Source organism: Paramisgurnus dabryanus, chromosome 16 (genome assembly GCF_030506205.2).
Source record: "Paramisgurnus dabryanus chromosome 16, PD_genome_1.1, whole genome shotgun sequence".
Classification (NCBI taxonomy): Eukaryota; Metazoa; Chordata; class Actinopteri; order Cypriniformes; family Cobitidae; genus Paramisgurnus; species Paramisgurnus dabryanus.
The window spans coordinates 30,891,598-30,912,092 of record NC_133352.1 but is presented as its reverse complement, the minus strand read 5'-3'; the positions used below and the strand labels follow the sequence as shown (position 1 = coordinate 30,912,092).

The window sequence follows — 20,495 nt, the reverse complement described above, 5'->3', positions numbered from 1 at the left end:
AATTGAACGTAGTTACGCAGAATTACGCACTTTATGAGGCTGTTTACACTTTGCATTAACATGCGTTTTCTTCGATGGGATCACAAGTGGACGACGTTAATGCCAGGTGTAAACGGTGTTCAAAACGTTTTGAGCTCGTCCACTTTCGACCACTTTCAACCACATCCGGAGGTAGTCGAAACCACTTTCGATCGGATCGCTTTGGAGTTGCGAAACGCATATGTGGTTGAATGTGTTCGAACCGCCACACGCAACCGCCTTCTCTCCGCCCATTTATCTAATCTGAGGTATTAAACACAAGTTTTACGTCTTTTTTCGACTTCTGGCGTGAACATATGGTGAACAGTGCTATTTTTAGCCTTTCATTGTTACAACTAAAGCGGAGGATCTCCGTAGTTTCGTTTTGAAAGCGTGTGAAAGTTGTGCGATCCTATTTCATCAAAAATTCAGAGAAAGCTCCAACATATAAACGTAGAAATCACTGTGCAGCATGTATACTTGCTAAACAAGCAGTGGACTCTGACAAAATATTAGTTTGCGTCCATATAAACTCATAATTACTCGCGCTCGCGTTTGAATGACAGCAGAGAGACTCGCCCACCATCTCACAGACCGCCCCCTCACAGTATTCAGGACAGAAGCGGTCGAAAGTGGACAAAAGAGACGGATTTAAATACCAGGTGTAAACGTAATAATGTGTCTCTCTCGTCCACTTGTGATCCGATCGATGAAAACACATCTTAATTACCAAGTGTAAACAGTCCCTATGTGTGCCTGAGCAGGAACAGTTTGAGTCAGAAACGGAGATGGCCGGCCAGAGCTTGACATTTTTGCAATGGAAAATGCAATTTCTGAATGCAGAACTTCTCAGTTACCCCTCGTTCAGACAGCCAGCGACGTTTTCGCAGTGTGTCGCTCATCTCTTTCAATGAGGCGTTTCTAAATCTGCTTGTCATAAACAAATGAGTACCATCCACGCCAGTAACTGATGAGAGAAGAATGACGTGAACTCCACTGCTTGGTTCTCATTGGTAGTCGCTCCTGAAATTCACTCGACATTTGCATAAAGTTAAACTTTTCTTAACTTTCTCGCGTCACTGGACACACCCATATGGTCGGCAATGGTCACTTTCGCTCGTGACGCTGGAAGTCGCCCGGTTTCATTGAAATGAATGAGATCGCGTCGCTCTGCTACTGCTGGTCGCTGGCTGTCTGAATGGGGCGTTATAAAACTCCTGCAAGGCCTGAAAGAGATGAAGCCTCAGCCAAGTAAAAAAAAGTAATGCAAAAGTAACGTAAGTATTACTTTCCATGAAAAGTAACTAAGTAACGCAATTAGTTACTTTTTTGGGAAGTAACTTAATATTGTAATGCATTACTTTTAAAAGTAACTTTCCCCAACACCTATGAACAGTGAGTTAAAAAACACATAATGGCCAGAAGAAAGTCCAGAACAGAAAACAATGTGACAGTGATGAACTTTTTTTGTACTTTCATATGGATAAAAAGAAGATTTTGACCTTCATTGTGTTTTCACCGTTTTTTGTGCCGGTTTTGAATTATTCCTTCATGTATTATGTTTTGGGGTATTTTTCTTAACAACCATTATTTTTTTGGTCTATTTGTGATTCGTTGACTTGTTTCCATAAAAATGTCAAGAGTTTTGCAATTAACTTCTATATGGTATTACAATACTGACATCATCATCTCATTGTTTTGTTTTTGTGGTTTATTTATTATCATTTAGTTTGATTGACATTGTTATACAAATAAAACCATTCTGCCTCCAGGAAAACATAATGAACACACATGCATCAGAGACACATGCATCAGAGACACAAGTAAATTTGAATACCTCAAATGTTTATATTTGAAAGTCTATTTTGTATTGTAAAAATTTTCGGACTCCATTTTATTTAATCTGTACTTTATCCATCACCCAGCTTAATTTCACCTTAATGTTTCTAATTATTGTTTTATTGTATGTCTCTTGTTTTATATATAATGCTTTGGCAATATTGTAAGTACACACAATCATGCCAATAAAGTTCCTTTAATTTGAATATTGAAAAATTGAAAGACAAACATCTCTCTCTCTCAGCAGGTAGCTTCTGTTTGTCTGTCCGTCTATGTTCTCCAAAACAGTAAGCCGGGGATTCCCAATGCTGGGGACTTCCTCTGAGAGACAAACAGTTATAGTGTGACCTTTAAACGGCTCATAAACACACACACACACTTTCCATCTTCCACCCAAAAACAGGAGATGATCTCCTGTCCACCCTGTGTCCATGGAGCAAACAACATACAGTCACGCTATAAGCCAATTCAAGACTTTAACCCGGTTATTTAATGGTCTGCCAGATAAAAACAAAATATACATTTCTCATCAACAAGCTGCATGATACGAGCATCTTTCGTGTGTTTAGCACAAACACTTTAGTTATCAAACACTTGTCAGTGTGTCTGTGCGAAGGGCATTCGTCTCTGCTCGACTCTTTGAAGTGTTGCATCTAATGATCTGTGCCAACCTGATAGTGACATCATCAAAACACACACACACCTGCAAATACAATACACAAACAGATGTGGAGCAGATTTTCAGACAGACTAACAAAGAGAGAGAGAAGTGCTGCCAATCGCACCTGCACACCATCTTGTGTAAAGAGTGAATTCTGGGAAGTGTGTCATGGCTGGAAACTAACAGACACAAAACCAGATGAGAAAAGAGCTTCATGAATGTTCGACTGTTCCAAAGATACTGATAACCAATAATATTTCCATAACAAAACAAACATCTTGCATTCACTTTACATCAATATTCAGCATCAATTACAGGGTGGAGAGAGGGGTACAGGATCGGCAGCGGACCTCGAGACGGGATTCGAACTCGGGTTGCTGAAAGTGCATCTGCACCATATGTGAGCAGTGCCCACTGCACAATCAGCTACCGCAGTAAACAATTGTTCTCGATCAAGAGATCTTAAGAAATAAATATTACTCTCTTAAAAATAAATGTGCTTCAAATGTTTTTCAAAGCGATGCCATAGAAGAACCATTTTGGTTCCTCAAAAAAAAAAAAAAAAAAAAACATATAAAAAAAAATATAGTTTTTTTCAGATATTAAAGGCTCTTTATGGAACCATTCACCCATATGGCATCGTGAAACATTGTTATTTTAAGGAATGTGCGGTACATTTTTTTTTTCAAATATAGTGTATACTGTACATGTTATTGTGTTATTTCATGCACAGTACGAAAACTGCAGAAATAGACAGTAGTATGGAGTAGTATGAAGCCAGAAGAATAATGTTTTAACATCACAACTGTCCTATGATGTCCACTGCTTCTCATGAAAAACTTGTCTCTTTTTATAAACGAATTGATGAGTCTTGTTGATTTTGTGGTAATGTTTACAGTAGAAGTAAACCTGATTTTTTTCTAATAGTTTCTTTGTTTCCATCACAAAGTTTAAGAGCATAAAAGATATCTGAGCTCTGACCTGTCAGGAGATCTGAGGTTATCAAAGGATTACTCCACTTTCATAAAAAAGACCGATAATTTACTCACCCCCATGTCATCCAAGATGTGTATGTCCTTCTTTGTTCAGTCGAGACGAAATTAAGTTTTTTGAGGAATAATATTTTTTCTCCATATAGTGGACCTCAACAGTTTACAGTTTCAATGCGGTTTAAAAGGGCTCTAAACAATCACAACCGAGGCATAAAGGTCTTATCTTTTATTAATTTATTGGTGAAAATGATCACCGTTTCACTAGATATGTACTTTTCAAAGTCCCGTTCTTCCTAAACCCATTTTTAATTTGTGTGTAATGTTACGGTTATGTTGCGTTTACACCAGCCGCGGTAGGGGCGGCAAAAACACACTATTCGCACGTAGTTAGACGCTTGAACATTTGAGTTCACTCGCTTCATTCGCATGTGAAATTCTAGTCATTCAAGAAATTCACTGGGAAATTCACGTCATGGGAAGGGCTTCTGCAACTCCGCGGAGACTCCGCCACTCCGCTCGCTTCCTGTAATCACAGCAATACTACAGCAAGGTCCTGATTGGTTAACAAGGCGCGGAAATCTGCCGAAGTTCAGATTTTTCAACTCGCGCATTCCCGCGAAAGCGCTCAATTTGCATGGATAGTAGTTGTGCCGCAGGATAGTAATCCGCGTGTATTCGCATCTTTGCATTGACTTAACATGTAAATCACCCGCGCTTGCCGCCTCTACCATGGCTGGTGTAGACGCAGCATGAGAGCATAAATAATGCCTGCAAAATGATAAAGCTCAAAGTTCACTGCCAGGCGATATATTATCTTTAACAAAAGTCCCCTTTCAAAGCCAGCGAACGGCCAGTTTGGACTACAGCCCTCTACTTCCTGCTTTAATGACATCAATATAAGAGTTTTTGACTAAACTCCGCCCACAGGAATACGTCAGTCACCAGATCAGACGGCTCTGCTAAGCTATGCTGCTGTCGAATCACAACACACTAAACAAACTACATAATCAGAACTCGTACGTATTTCTGAAGGAGGGACTTCATAGAACAAGGAAGACATCAGCTCGTTTTGAGGACAGTGAAAACAGCGCTTTAGAGATACAGTAAGTAAACTGTGTGAAAAAATACAGCATTTTTACATTTTTTTTCATGAACACATGTTATATTGCGCACTGTAAACACAATCAAAGCTTCAAAAACACAGAAAGAACAGGACCTTTCAAATTCTTGTCTTGCACAAGCCATGTGCGTCGGCGCGACCTTACATATTACGTTATCACGTCGAAAGGTCACGCGTCACATATGGGAAAAGCACACTTGCGGACCATTTTATACAATAATCTGACACAAAGAAATGAATTAGTATCATTCAACATACAACAACATCTGAACGGTCCCCGTTCTCCACACTTGTAAACACTGGAGCGGTAGTTTCACATAGTGACCTTTCGATGTAATTACATAATAAGGTGGCGCATCACAAAGCTAGTGCAAGACGAAAAGTTGTGGTTAAAAAGTACTTTTTTGGCAAAAATGAACAATCGTTTTGCCAGACAAGACCCTTAAAGTGCGTGTTGCAGGTTAACCACCACTGTCGATTAATGGGTACATAAATCACTCAAGATATGTGTATAATTTTTAAAATGTCTCAAAAATGGTCTTAAAGACCACTTTTTTTACGTTTTTGGTATTAACGGTTATTTTAACGCAATTCTGCGATGACGTCACGTTGGGGAGAAGTGGAGAAAGACTCAGCCAGAGCCATAGAGATAGATGAGACATTTATTGCTGTTTAATACTTACGTATATAATTTGGAAATCATATATACATCGTAGGAAATATATAATGTGTTATACTGCAAAGTTACCATGCTAATTATTATTTATGATATATGTGGAGATAAATAAAACTTCGCAAATCTGCTGATTTGATCCATTCATGTCCTGACCACCAGGCTAGAGATTTTTAAACATCCTTAATCCACACTTACTAGTCTATCAAATAATATCTCAAATATATTGTTTTGTGAAATAAAAGGATGCTTTGTTATATTGTTTATGTGATTATAACGAATCACACGATCATTTTATACGCAGCAGCAGTCAGCAGCACACTCGGATCCGACCGCATACATACTGTAATAAACAGGCGTTCGGCGGCTTTTTACATCACGACAGACTATGCCATTTGAGGAGGAACCGCTCATTGATCACCGTATTTTTATAAATCCTGTACATGTTTGGACCTGCCGAACAGGTTGAGCACTTTCATATACTTTGTTGAGCAGAGAGGCTGCACTTTGACCAGCGGGCTGCGGGAACCGGCGGGCTGCGGGAACCGGCGCACATCACGCCGCCAGACGGTGTTGTTAACTCGAAACGTATAACTATTATCAGATCGACCCACCGGGAAAGTCCCGACTCTCTCGATTGCCATTCCGCTACTGGCTGTAAGAAAGTGAGTGCGTTTGGGTCGCTGGTCCCCGCGAACAGATGTGACGTGCTTCACTCACCTTCCAGGATTAGAGACATGCTGCCAAAACCGTTTGTGCTGAAGATCGCATAAAAGTTACACCCACTTCAGGCAGGATCATGGACCCCCTCAAGCCAGCATGCACGAGTATGTTAATTGTTTGTTTACTTTCTACACGAAGATATGCTAACGTTATGCTATCTGGCTGTCTGCCTATCTCTCTATACTAGCCTATCCATCTGTCTGTCTATCTATCTGTCTATCTGTCTATCTGTCTATCTGTCTATCTGTCTATCTATCTATCTATCTATCTATCTATCTATGTAAATAATCTGCGCTATCAGAACTGTACTTTACTCGTCTTTCTATAGTCATTCTCAATGCTCTCAAGGCTGCTTTGGTAAATTCTCTCCCCAGCGTGACGTCATACAGTGCGTTGTGGGGGAAAGGAGAATCATTGCAAACCGCTGTACTTTTTCATACTTTTTCGGGTTTTGTGATACTCAACAACATAAAATACAATGGATAACAGTTTAAATGTTTATTATTAACAAGCAAATTGCACAAATTCGTTGAAAAATTTTACCTGCAAAACGCCCTTTAAGGGGGTCGCACACTGGACGCGTAAGCTCAGCGCCGCGCCACATCGAGTCGTGTCTAGGACAACTCTGAGGTATCGTAAACACGAGGGAAGTGCACATTAAATAGTGCGAGCTTGGTCAGATAGCGTCTACTTCAAAATGCAAAATATACGTTAGCAGCCAATGTTAATCGTTAACGATTTCGGACAAATATGATGATATTTAATGTTAAACTATGTCAGTGTCGCGATTTGAGCAACTTCCTGAGTCGTAGCTGGGCGCGTCGGACATTTATATTAAGAGTGACTTAAAATGTGATAGATAACGTACGTTTGTTATAACAGCAACAATAAAAATAACATGAAGAAGAAGTGAAAAGTTATTTGGGAAATACATTTGGATTTTTGCAACAGATTTCAAAAAGTATTAAGATATTTATTTTAATATAAAATTGGGAGAAAAGTTCATTTTCTATTTATAACCTGCAGTGTATTATGGGATGAGAACTTTATTCACACAAAGGTTTCTAAAAACTCTTACTCCTAAACTTTAGAAAAATATGTTTTCACACACGTCCCACCCGGGTGGAGCTCTTCCATGTCTCTACACACACACACACACACACACACACACACACACACACACACACACACACACACACACACACAAGAGGCTGGACTTGTGTGTGTGTGTTGGAGCACTAAATACATGTTGTGTGTTCTGGTTGGAATTAGCTCCTGTGGGTCGGGCGGATGTGGGCTCGTCCTGAGCCTCCAGCCTCAATCAAGAGCGCCTAAAATTAGTGGCCGACTTGCTTTCCGGAAAGAAGATAATTCCTGCTTGATTGGAGAAAAAGACAATAAAGAAAGAGGCTGAGGACTGTGTGGAGGTCAACATGTTACTGAGCTCTTGAGAGGAAGACAGTGTTTTATAAAAAGATAATTCATCAGGCAATGTTTTAATTTTATATTAATCAATTATGTTTTATAAATCAATCGAGAATCAGATTTATTTCATTACCAGACATTCTTGTCCACTACACTACGTGTCTTCAATGAGTTCACCATTTTAAGTTCTTTGACTGTTTTTATTTATAAAATGTTTTATAACCTCAAAAAAAAAAAAAATAATTTCAATACCAGTCTCATTTTAACAAACACTGCAAATAATAACAAACTTTTGGGTGGTTGTGATATCATTCAATTTCCTGTGTAAGCTAAGAAAAAATCTGGAACTGCAAATTTACTTCAGTTTAAAGTTAAAAGAATTTCCAGTTCCCAGCATGCTTTGCATGAGTCTGCATTACGAGAGCATTTTTTTTTAAAAAGTGATATTTTATGTGGTTTTCGGTAAAGAGAAAGACTTAATAGTGTTAAAAGTTCATTTATGTTGGAGATTTAGAAAAGTTTGATATTTTTTAGTTGTCAGTGGTTCAGAAGTGTAATGCCTGTGCATAGGTTGTAGATCGGATATGTGTTGTTTTATTATAGAAAAAGTTAGCAAAAGTCTCTTCACACATTCACTAGTTAAAATTTTATGAGTAACAAAATCTGTGTCTGTTACTTGTGAACAAAAAGTAAATGTAAAAAGTAGTTCGAGTACTGTATACAAAAATGGTAAACAGTACGGTAAACAGTAGTTTTAATTATAGCGTACTTAAATATTAAATAAAATGTAATTTTTAAGCTGGATTAATTGCAATGTATACATTTTCTTTTCAGATTCACCGGACTAGACCTTAGTTATTTTACAACATTTAAGTAGTTTTCACAAACATACCTAACAAAAACAATACTGGTGTGCATCTTGAGACAAAACATTGGCACTGATACATTTTAAAGGGGACATTTTACAAGACTTTAAAAAATGTAAAATAAATATTTGGTGTCCCCAGAGTACGTAAGTGAAGCTTCAGCTCAAAATATCATATAAACAATTTATTATAACATGCTAAAATTGGCACTTTGTAGGTGTGAGCAAAAATTTGCTTTTTGTGTGTGTCCTTTTAAATGCAAATGAGCTGATCTCTGCACTAAATGGCAGTGCCGTGGTTGGAAAGTGCAGATTAAGGGGTGGTATTATCCCCTTCTGACATCACAAGGGGAGCCAAATATCAATGACCTATTTTTTCACATGCTTGCAGAGAATGATTTACCAAAATAAGTTACTTGGTTGATCTTTTCCCAGTTTGTAGGCTAATAGAAGCACTGGGGACCAAAGTTTGATCATGTCCCCTTTAAAATTTAAAATAGAGTTGAATAACTTCAAAGTTTTGCTGTAATCAGTTTCAAAAACTTTTTATTGAGTACTCCCCGAAATTGTCGGGTTTTACAGTGTACAGTGTACACCACCAGATTTGTGCAATCGGCATACATTGTTTGCGTATGTCGTGGATGTGCCTGCAGGAGACTGTAGTATATAGCCCAGGAGATGCATTGCATTTTATCACAATGCGCATGTGTCGAACATCTGTTGACACATATGAGTCAAATAAACTATACTTTTCCAGAAACTATATTTTTTCCAGAAAACTTCTTGCATAAAATATATTCGAGCACTTACAATGACCTGTATCTAGGTATGTATATTTGCAAAAACTTCCCAGGGCTTTTGAATCCCCCCAAGATTCACAAACTTTCAAGGACCCGTGGGAACCCTGTTAATTTGCATGTTTTGTTGTGACAGTCATATCTCGTCATCTCCTGCTGCTGTTAATACCGTAGTAAAGCTAGCAAAGTCTGTAAACGCACAAAACGTGAAAGCCAGCAGTGGAGCGAGAGCAGAGCGGCACGGCTTCTTTAAGCTTTATTGACAGTAAAACAGCAACAAGACCTACATCCTCACTTCTGTTTATTGTGTTCGGGTCGAGGAACGTGCAGAACCTCAAACGGCTCGACCTGTAAAGCATGCAGTTCTGCATTAGTGGCTTCCGCTGGTCTAATTGCTCTCTGGTTTGTTAGATCTGCATCGCTGGCAGGACTGTTTTTCCAGCCCAGTGTTTGTGTTTGGGGAAGAGAAGACTGTAATCAGAACTGGAAATGAACGCTCAGAGGGAAGCGCTGCATCTTTTCTTAGCTCCAAAGCTCACCGCGCTGCGAAAAAGACAGATTTTGTGGCTCTGAAACAGGATGAGGAACTGCTCTGCCGTGTTTTACATCTGTCAAGGGTTTGGAAAGTGCAACTCGCCGCCAGAAATCCAGTCAAATCACAAGAACAATTCTTACCAAACTGAATACTTTTCTGGGATATAAAAAACACATTTTCGTGTGTTTGAGTATTCCTAATACACACAAAACAGCGGTAACCACTACTCACCTGAGAAATTAAACACAAACGCACACTTTATTCATATCTGTACGCAACCTTGTAGTAAAAGATACAGACGACAGACTCAATTATTAAACTAGTGAAATATACAGTAAGACACTGCGAGAGAGACAGACAGAGGGCAAGTCCCTGTGTGTGAGTCTGTTTACAATTACTGTGCACATAATGATCTGAGCGCTGGCTGCGTTCTTCGCTCGGTGAGACAGGGGAGCAATTAACACAGGAAAGACGGAGAAAGAGCCAGAGGATAAACAGTCAGCCAGAGGACGACAGACAGACAGACAGACAGGCAGGCAGACAGACAGACAAAGCACTTGCCCTTAAGATGATGTATTTAACAAAAAGAAAGACTGATCAATTCTTCTCCTAAAGAGACAAGGTCAGCTTGAGAACATTTGAGATTTAGGACATAAGTACAGTAGGTCATATCATTGATGATAAAATACCCCCAAAAAGTTTCTCATACCCCAGTTAAACTGTAAATAAACTATTGGTAGATTGTGATGGTCTGGTGCCATCAGACACGGCTCTCTGAGACAAGGCCTTCGTTTAATCTCTAATGCTAGACAAGGGTACAGATCAAGAAAGCTGGATGAAAACAATTGCTATGATACTTTTGACATATCCCTTATCCTTAAAAAAAAAAAATGTAGCGATGCACTGATACAAATTTCTATTCCTATTACTAAGTACTGATCGATATGGATTTGCTTTTTACTTCAAATGTTTATCTTGGAAAATCTTAGAAGTGCAGAGCATACAAACTGGATTTCTGTTGTCTTTTGTCACCTAATTTAAAATAATCACACACAGTATGAGTTCTCATGCACTTTTACACTCCTTTTTATTGTCAGGATCATAGACTGTAAAAAAGATAGACGACGCTTGTTCGCTCTCTCCCATTGGTGAAAAGTTAAGCCGCCAGTGTCCTGATACAGCACTGACATCTTGGGTCTTGAGTCTGTGCAGTAGCGATTTCGGGACCAGTCTTGCACAGTAGTGAGCAGGAAGTAAAGCCGCGTAATCAAGGCCCCGCCCTCGCAGAATGCGCATATCACAGCTGTCAATCATGAAGTGACACCAGCGTTTTTATTAACTAAAAACAAACTTATTTTAAAAACAAACACTTGAATTTACATCAGCGTGATAAAAACTACAGTAAATGACAGAAACCAGCTTTGGAAAAAAGATTAAAAAGCATAATTAAATTGTTTAGTTGGTCTCAAGTCCTATAGCCGGTTTCAGCAGTAACAACATAAACAAGCGGCTGCCGTGGTCTGCACGTAACTTCCGGTAAACTCCACTAAGAATAAATAACAACAAAGTTCTTTAAACGTAGTTTATTTATATAACAAGCAACAAAACAACACATAGATTACCTAGGAAACCAAAACATTTGTTATTCGACGAGACATTTGTTCAAGAGATCAGTTTAGCAACTAGTAAGACTATAAAAAAAAAAAAAACGGAAGTAAAGTTCGGATCCAGACGTGTATTGCGTCAGCGCACGTGCGTCCGGTGAAACCGCCTATTGAACATATACTGGGACCAGTCACTGGAGGGGTGATTGAAATGTTTTGGCTTCACTTTTAAGGGCTTGTGTGGCACGCATAGACTGTAAAAAAATATGTACGTAGTGTCCGTGACGTCACCCATTGGTTTGTGAAGATCGTTTTTGAAGCTTAAAGTTGCCGTTGCCTGCCATCGCCATCTTGGCCGCGCGTCACAGCGAATCACTCGCAGAAAACGAAAATGGGTAAATAGGCAATTTGACGATGCAAAAAGTGCAAAAAGTTCAATGTTAAATATTAATTTTAAAAAATCTATGTAAAACTGTAATTAAAAACGTAATAATAGGAGGCGATAAATGACACACCGAGTATAAATGAGTACCACCGAGTAGCATATAGCGCTAACTTAGCGGTCACAACTTTGTTTGTTTTAAGCATTGTAATTAATTCAATGTGTAATTTAAAGTTGGGGCGTACATCATGACTGTAACGCCACAGTCGGTGTTATGTTGAGATTGGTCATAACACTTTTTCATGAACAAGGTTTACATAACAATCGCATTTAAGTCATTACCATGTACAGAAATCTTTTTATCCATCTATGCCTAGGTAAATACAGTTTACAATCTTTAAAAATCAAATAAAGGACAAAACCAATCAATCAGAAAAAAGCTGCGATCCTTCCATTATTTTTTTTATGTAAATAAAGTTTGTGACTATCAGCTGTGTGTGTGTTCCTGGTATTGGATGGTTTTCCACTCTTTAACGCCTCTCATCTGATGATGACGATGCAGATTAAAACTATACGTTTGGATTTTGTTCTTATGAAAGCCGGTTTGTTCTCCAGCAGGTTTCTTTTGGCTCCTTTTTAAAGAAAAAAGCATCAACGGCAAGAGCTTTTCTGCATTCACAATCCTCAATGTTTCATCTAATCCACCTGTAAGAGGGTTTAATATGCAGACTGCGGGCCACTTTGAAAGGGGGAGGGTGAATCCTGACACTCTTGGGCCAAACAATGGGGGTATTATTAGGAGAACTGCCCCTGGTGGGCTTCGGAGGGGAGCATACTATGAGGGGCAGATTTATGAGCTTGTCCATCTGTTAGTGGGGTGTGTTGGGGGATTTCGGAGAAATGAATATTTGACACATTCGTAACATTAACTTAACTACTGACTTACAAACACATTATGACCTATGAATAAATCCATGATGACTTAAATAATATATGAAAACAATTAAACAATTAAAAATTAATTTTGGGATTTTTTCTTCTGAATTAAAAATTTGAAGCAATTATAACGTAAGCAAAATAATTGTTATAGATATTTCTGTAACATTTTATAATAAGATCGCATTTGTTAAAAATTAGTTTATGCTTTAGCTAACATGAACTAACAATACTTCTACAACATTTATTAATCATTGTTCATGTTAATTTTGGCATTTACTAATAACTGAGATTTACTATGAACAATATAGCTTTTCAGCATGTATCAATTCTTGTTAGTTATTGCATTAACTAATGTTTACCAATACAACTTTGTTGTAAAGTTTTACCAATGAATTTCCAAACTTGAAAAACACTAGTTAAATATTTCCAGGTTTATCATGCCTGTGGTAATCCTGTAAAAACAACTTTAAATGGATTTAAATCGTCTTTGTATTGTGTACTTGGTAAATAAACTTTGACTCAGCATGACTAGAGATGAATATTTATGGCCTCAGGATGCGTTCAGATTTAACATTCATGCAATTGCCAAAATTCTGCATAAAATGTAAATACGTTTCCTACTAGAAATGCACTTACAACTCTTTAATTCACCGGACAAAAAAAAAAACTTCAAAAAACTTGACAGTAGGCAGGTGAAAGACAGAAGACAGGATGAGAGCAAAGAGTGTTTAATCTTTAAGGACTTGTGTTAGGGGAGGGCAGACGTTCTGCTCCTCTGATCCAACTGAAGGCAAGACTGCACATGCCGAAATCCCTGCCAGATATCAGCACACAAAGAACCTTCATTTCCTGCCCTGTGCGTGTGTATCGCTCGCTCTCTCTAAAGCACTAAGCCCACCATCGGAAGCGCTGTGTATGTGCGTGTAAGTGTGTGTCGCCTGATCTTTTGTGTCATCTAAATCCAGTTCCGTTAAGCCGAACGCAAAGGGAATGTTTTTAACCGTCGTTCAAGTTGAAGGTGACACAAGGACGGCAACAGACTACAACAACAGAGACACAGAAAACCCTAATCATGCTTTTAGTCGAAAACAGAACTGTCGACGTGTATCATTTGCAAGGTAAATCTCACAAAGAAATGCCTGGCTCGCATTTCGGGAAAAAGGAGAAATCGGAAAATATATTTAGCAGAAGGTAAATGAAGCCTAAATGGCAATGAGTTTGGTGCATTGTGATGTTATTTTTATGACAATTTGTTCCCTCCCTAATTTTTAGCACACTTTTACTGTAATACAAGCATGAATATCATTGCAATAATATATTTTTTCTTTCTTTTAATTAACTTACATTTAGAGCAACAAACATTAAAATGACACAAACTTTACATTTTAAGGGACAGTTTGCGCAAATGTAAACGCCCCCTCTGCTGTTAAAAAAAAACCTGCATACACATTTGTAGTAGTTTCCCTTTCAGATGCAAAATTTATGGGAGGAGATTATTTAAATGATTCACGCAACACTATTTACTAAGGTTTGTGTTTGTTCATTCGTGCCATTATTTAAAGTTAGGGTATCTAATTTTGAAAAATGCTAACGGTAGCCGACTAGCAATAAAATCACGATCCCACCCTCCAGTCAAATGGCCATCCAAAGTCACGCCTCCTCAAAAACACATGAACACGCACAGATCAGACGTCCACATCTCATGTCTCATTCACCAGTGAGAAAACTTTGCAGTACAAAGTGAATAACATTACCAAAATAACCAACATGAACAACTGGTTTACATCAGAATTAGTTCAAGCACACTTTCGGTTGTGTAGACACAAATTTCATTAGCAACACAATGTTTCATCAAAGTAGAATATCTGAATTCATCTTAATACAAACATATCGCGTACCTACCTTACCAAAATAAACAGTGCAACGACCCTTTCAGACCCTTTGCCTCCTGCAGCTTTTTGCATCTCATGGTAAAGCAGTAAAGTTACCGATGTTAATTTGGGTTTTTTCTCTTAGCTGATCCAGGCAGTTTTTGCTGTTGTTGTTTTAAAACATATCTTTTGTTTTGTGGCTCCTGTGCAGGTTTTTAATTCAGCAAAAAAGTTTGCCATTCTCCCTCTGTTTACAGACGGAGCACATGTAAACGCGCTGATGACGTATGGTGTCTGCGTGAACAGGCTGCGCGGTGGCATTCAAATTACGCTTATACGGATGAGGGACAAAAAACGCAATGAGATCTTTGATTGGTTAAAAATTTTTTGGTCCTACACCTTTCACAGATGACATGAATTTCTACAAATACATTTAAACAACTGAACATAGTGATTGCTATCAGGGTGTGAAGAGACTTTTAACCAGCATAACTACAAATGTTTCTGGATCAAATCAGATACCCTGCCTTTAAAGGCGCTCTAAGCGAATAATGTGCGACGTCACTTCCTGTTGATGTTTGAACTGTTTTCAAACAGACAGAGCGTAGCTAACTCCTCCCCCTCCCCCTCCCTTCCGTGCTTTCATGAACGCGCCCAACCCCCACCCCCAAATCCTTCTTGTCGTTTATTGGCTGGAATACTTTGTTTTGTTTTGTGCTGGCTAGGTTTGGCCATTTGTTGATATTGCCGTTTGTGAAGCCTGGGCTGTCTACAGAGATTGCGTTTTTTTACAGTTTGATCAGCGGACAGGCAGCAAGCAGATAGTGAGGAGATGTTTCCGGTATGTAACAAAAAATGTTTTATGGTCTAAAACGCTTCAATTCGCTTAGAGCACCTTTAAAGGGCACATGCAAAATCCACTTTTGGACATAAATGTGTGTGGTCAGTCGGAGAACACAACAACCCTGTGAACTTATTTCTTTTTAATCCCCCTAAAACCAAAGGGGTCTCATTAGACATGCTGTTTTGATTCTCTTGTTAATGTGATGTCACACTGATAAAACCCCGCCCATGGCCAATGATTTACTGGTTAGTTATACTCAAAAGCTTTTTTTGATTGTTTGTTAGCACGTTGTAGTGCTAATGCAGCTAAATATACTTCTGTCTCAGACTGTATTTACAGAAATCAGACAGAAATCGCTCCCTGTCTGTTGGTAAGGGAGTGAGGAGCTGTAGCTCATTTGCATTTAAAGGTGCTCCGACCCAAATAAGGGCATTTTGGACATGCTATAATAAATGATCGTTGGGGTATTTTGAGCTGAAACTTCGCAGACCAATTTTAGGCACAATTGAGACATATATTATATCTTGTAAAAATGGGCATAATATGTGCCCTTTAACACCTAAAAAAGCTGGTCTTAAACCCTACGCTTATTTGCATTGCTCTTTGTAGATTTTTTTAAAGATTTTTGCACGTTTTTTAACACAAAATGTATTTTTTTTCGTTCTCACACTAATTTGCCCATTTTAGTAAATCTGACCCTAGGTTAAATCTGACCCAAGTAATGACGAAACACAAAATGTTTTAAATGACGGTAAACTTCAGAGAATATCTATTGCCTAATTCAAGAAAAACATTTTCTGTTTGCCAAGTGTTGATTGGTTGATAAGTAGCATTCTTGCGATGCTGTTTTGTGGAATCTGACACCACCAGGCTGCTTGAAGTTTGATACCTGTCAGGATTTTTCTGCCGGATATTCAGGATTCCACCTCTGTCCTCTACAAAAGACCGTTCCTCCCCCCTACCCCTGTGGATCCAGTTACCTGTTCACCACATTGAGCCACGTCCCTCGGGGCTCAACACACTTTAGTGTTCTTTGCCACTGTGCAAAGAGCTGCTCATACACACACACACACACACACACACACACACTCAAGGACAAACGTACAACTATACACACAAACACAGAGAGCTGGTGAAATGACAGACGGATGTTGTGGCCTAATAGTCCTTCAAATAACTCACATTATTTCCTTCCTGTTCACACCCGCACTGTTTCTCCTCTGTCCTCCAACAAAAACCCAATACAATTTATGAAACATGCAAATTGACCAAAAGTATTCACAGTCCTATTGTAAGCATGAAGTGCTTCCTGTTTTGGCAGGTTTGTCAGCGCCAGACCACTCGAGCGGACCGGGGGGTTTGGACCGGTCAAAAGAACTGCTGTAGGTTTTTCTGAACAATTTCCTGACCACAAATCTCTGCACTGGCCGTTTGATGAACTCATTAGTTTTGATTCAGTCTTCATCTTTAAGTTTACTGCATTTTATTGCATATATATAAGAGGGTGAGATCCACTACAGAAAAGCACTACAGATTCTGAGAAAATACTGAAAACCAGCTGGACCAAATGCAAGACATGACGCTAAATACAACAACATGCATCTCAAAACAGAAATGTAATGATTGCTGTGTAAAACTGATATAGCTACAATCCTGGATGCTGATTGGCTAATACAGCTTCAGCGTTACAAGTGACAATGATACTTCATAAGTTTGCTTAACACAATGTTGTAAACTACTCAGCCTATTCACAACATAGTACAGCCTCCAGCATTTAACTTTAGGTCTATTCGGACGGGATTAGTTTTCCAAACAACGTTTGAGTTTCAACGTGTCCCCCAGGACGTCTATGATTTTATGTACCGATTCGGACGGGATTAAAATGATGCAGGCTATTCCAGAGATGGGAGTGTCTGTTTCATGCGTTTGGGCGTTCCAGAAGAGCACGTGCTCTGGATACGCGTGTTTGTAATGTTTAATATATTGCTTTAAATGTAAAATTATGACAGAACATGTAATTTATAAATGTAATTTTAACAAATCAAAATAAAATATACAAATCCTACTAAAGTAACGTTAGCCTACGTGTTTTATATAACTGTCTGCTTATAATAAACCCAAAGAAATGAAACAATAATGATTAATAACAATTTATTATCTTTATTAATTAACATTACCATTCCGGAGTTGAAGAACTTTGAACGGAGTTTCTTATAACGTTAATGATATTACAGTGGCCAGTCTTAACAGTGTTTGATATTCAGCTCGTCTTGATTTAATTATTTTATTTTGCCGAATGCGAAAAAACATCCATATCTGAATGAATGGGACTCAGGAAATACAATATACGTAGGTTAGTAAGACTTTACGGCAGATCACGTTGGCCAAAACACGAAATGAACCGCGTTTTCAAAAGATATTGCGGGCAAACACAGACATTTGAATTCGAATGGGATTAAATTTCTCAGAGGACCTCTGAGTTTGGCGAAAAACAGTAGGTAAATTGCTCTGGAATTCTTAAGGAGGTCTTCAGAGAAAAACACAGACATGGCCGATTCGGACAAGATTAAAAACACAGATGACCTCTGAGAAACACGATTTTCTCAGGGGTCCCCCTGTAAAACTAATCCCGTCTGAATATGGCTTTTTTTCTGTGAAAAATAAAATAAAATAAATACAACATAAACAAACGAGTAAAGCCATTTCAAAATTTGCATCTTAGGATCTTTAACATCTTTTTCACATGAGAATATATAAATAGGGATTTTAAAATAATAATGCATTAACGTAAATTAAGTTTAACAACACAAATTTTATTAACGTGCGATTAACAAGACGCGCAATTTCTAAATCTAGGCCTATCACGTTGTTAGATAAATTGAGACCCAGCCTTACTGTGCGTTCACACCAGACGTGGTAGTGGCGTCAAAAACGCACTATTCGCGCGTAGTTGGACGCTTGAACATTTTGAGATTACTCGCTTCATTCGCGCGTGAAAGCTGCACCTGAAATTCTAGTCATTCGAGACATTCATATGGAAATTCGCATAAAGGGAGGGACTTCTGCGACTGCTCGCTACCTGTAATCACGTCACTACAAGAGCAAGCTCCTGATTGGTTAATGCGCTGCGAATCTCCGGCCAAGTTCAAATTTTTCAACTCTCGCTTTTCCTGCGGCTACGCTCAATTAGCGTCGAACACGCCATTCACGTCGCAGGATGCCGATTTGCGTTGCCTTTGCATTGACTTAACATGTAAATCACTCGCGCTTGCCGCCTCTTCTGCATCTGGTGTGAATGCACAGTTAGACAGTAAATATTCATCAATCTAAAATTATCTTTATTTGTACGTTTTCTGAGAGGTGTACTGTCCTAAGTGCTTAATACAAGTGATGCGTGTCCATCCACATGTGCATCTGAGATTTTGGTTTTGGTTTTAAAACATGCAGGAATCAGAAAATAAAGTGCAGGACCTGCTTGATGTTAAAATAGTTATCAAGAAAGATAATGTTCGGGACCTGATTGATGTTTAAAGAGGTATTGAGAGCCACAAGACTCATGCTGACTGACATATCTGAAGCATGTGCACAGGCGTGCGACCCAATATATGCAAATTTATAGTATAGTAGATTATATATGCGTGAATTCTTGTCAAAACAAGAGAGAGAGAGAGAGAGAGAGAGAGAGAGAGAGAGAGAGAGAGAGAGAGAGAGAGAGAGAGAGAGAGAGCATACAAATGCACTGTGACAGCTGAGAGTATAATCAAGGTGTCAGCAGTAAGACTGTAAGTTTGTTTCGTAACAACGCCCCCAATAAACAACTAAACAAACACAATGACTGCTAGACAGGTCAAGAAAAGTTCACGTGTCTACAGTATGACCTGAAACAGAATGACTGAATAAATCCAATGGCATGGGTTTATCTGGACAAGCAAACAATAGGAGACTGAAGGCAAAGGGACAGATTTGACCTCTGTCTGGTGCATTACTATAAACATTGTTTTGTTTTTATCCTCGGTGGTAGCTGACAGCATACCTAGATAGTGACATGACCCTTTAGAATGAGACATTGAGACACATAAAGAGTGCCTTTGTGCGTCTCACTGCAGACAAAAGCTGAAGGACATTTGGACCAAGAGCAACACCAGATCACCTTCACATCTGGGTGATTCTCGCGAAATTAGACTTATGAGGTCTCATAAAACATTTTGATAAAAAAAAGTAAATGCTATCAAAATAAGAAGCATACAGTTAGAAACATCTCTTCATGTACTATTTTGCACATGATTTCAAATGACATCAATATCATTGATATTTCCAATGTTACAAAGCAACTATTTAAACAGTATTTACTTTAGGAATAGTTTTTCGTTATCCAGAATTTCCCCCAACATCCCAGAGAGTTGTGTGTCAGATTTAGCTCAACAAACAAACACACTTGCAGTGTAAATTACAGTGTAGTAAGAAGTCCAGCAGAGCGGGGAGATCCGACTCCCACAGGCCGCCTGCTGAGACTAATGCACAACCTGTCAATCACATCGATGACTGTCACTCACGGGGTGAAAGAAGAGGAAACTACTGAACCCAGCAGGAGCTTTTAGGAGGAAGTTTGTGTGTGTGTGCGTGTGTGTGTGGTAGTACTAGTAGATCTCTACCTTGTCAATCATATCAGGCCTGTTGGTTGCGGCGAGCACCGTGACGTCTTTAAGCTGTTCGATTCCATCCATCTCAGTAAGCAGCTGAGCCATCACACGACTGCCAACACCACCCGCTTGAGAGGAACTGCACAACAAAGATTTTCATATGTTTATTTGAAGCAACAAAAAAATTAAGAGTACTGATACACAGATGCAATTCATCTAGTTAATAGTTAAATATGTGCACACAAAACCACTGAAACCGACTCAAATCAATGTAGTATACATGCCAGACCAGTGTGCGGCGCTGTAATTCTGCCACAAACATACATTAACCATTTCCCAACCATTGACGAGTTATCTCATCAATTAAGAGAAAACATTTGCATAAAAAACACACTTAACCGATTTATAAAAACAAATGAAGCAAAAAAGTTATTTACTAATTTTAAACTCTGTGTATGTTTTGATAATCGTTCTGAATCTGATCTCTAACAAAATTCCTTCAAAATAACGCAATTATTTCAGCTTTTTGCTAATAAATTTGTATTTTTGAAGAAAAATACCCATATT

General features: G+C 38.6%; 1 protein-coding gene across 2 annotated transcripts in view; it reads right to left on the bottom strand.

Moving 5' to 3' along the window:
* Positions 1-20,495, bottom strand: part of afg2a (AFG2 AAA ATPase homolog A) — a 57,804-nt gene that overhangs the window by 17,095 nt on the left and 20,214 nt on the right. For both annotated transcript variants that reach the window (XM_065275205.2, XM_065275206.2), the window contains exon 14: positions 19,941-20,067. In XM_065275205.2, the coding sequence (XP_065131277.1) occupies positions 19,941-20,067 (127 nt within the window). The remainder of the gene's footprint in view (positions 1-19,940; positions 20,068-20,495) is intronic.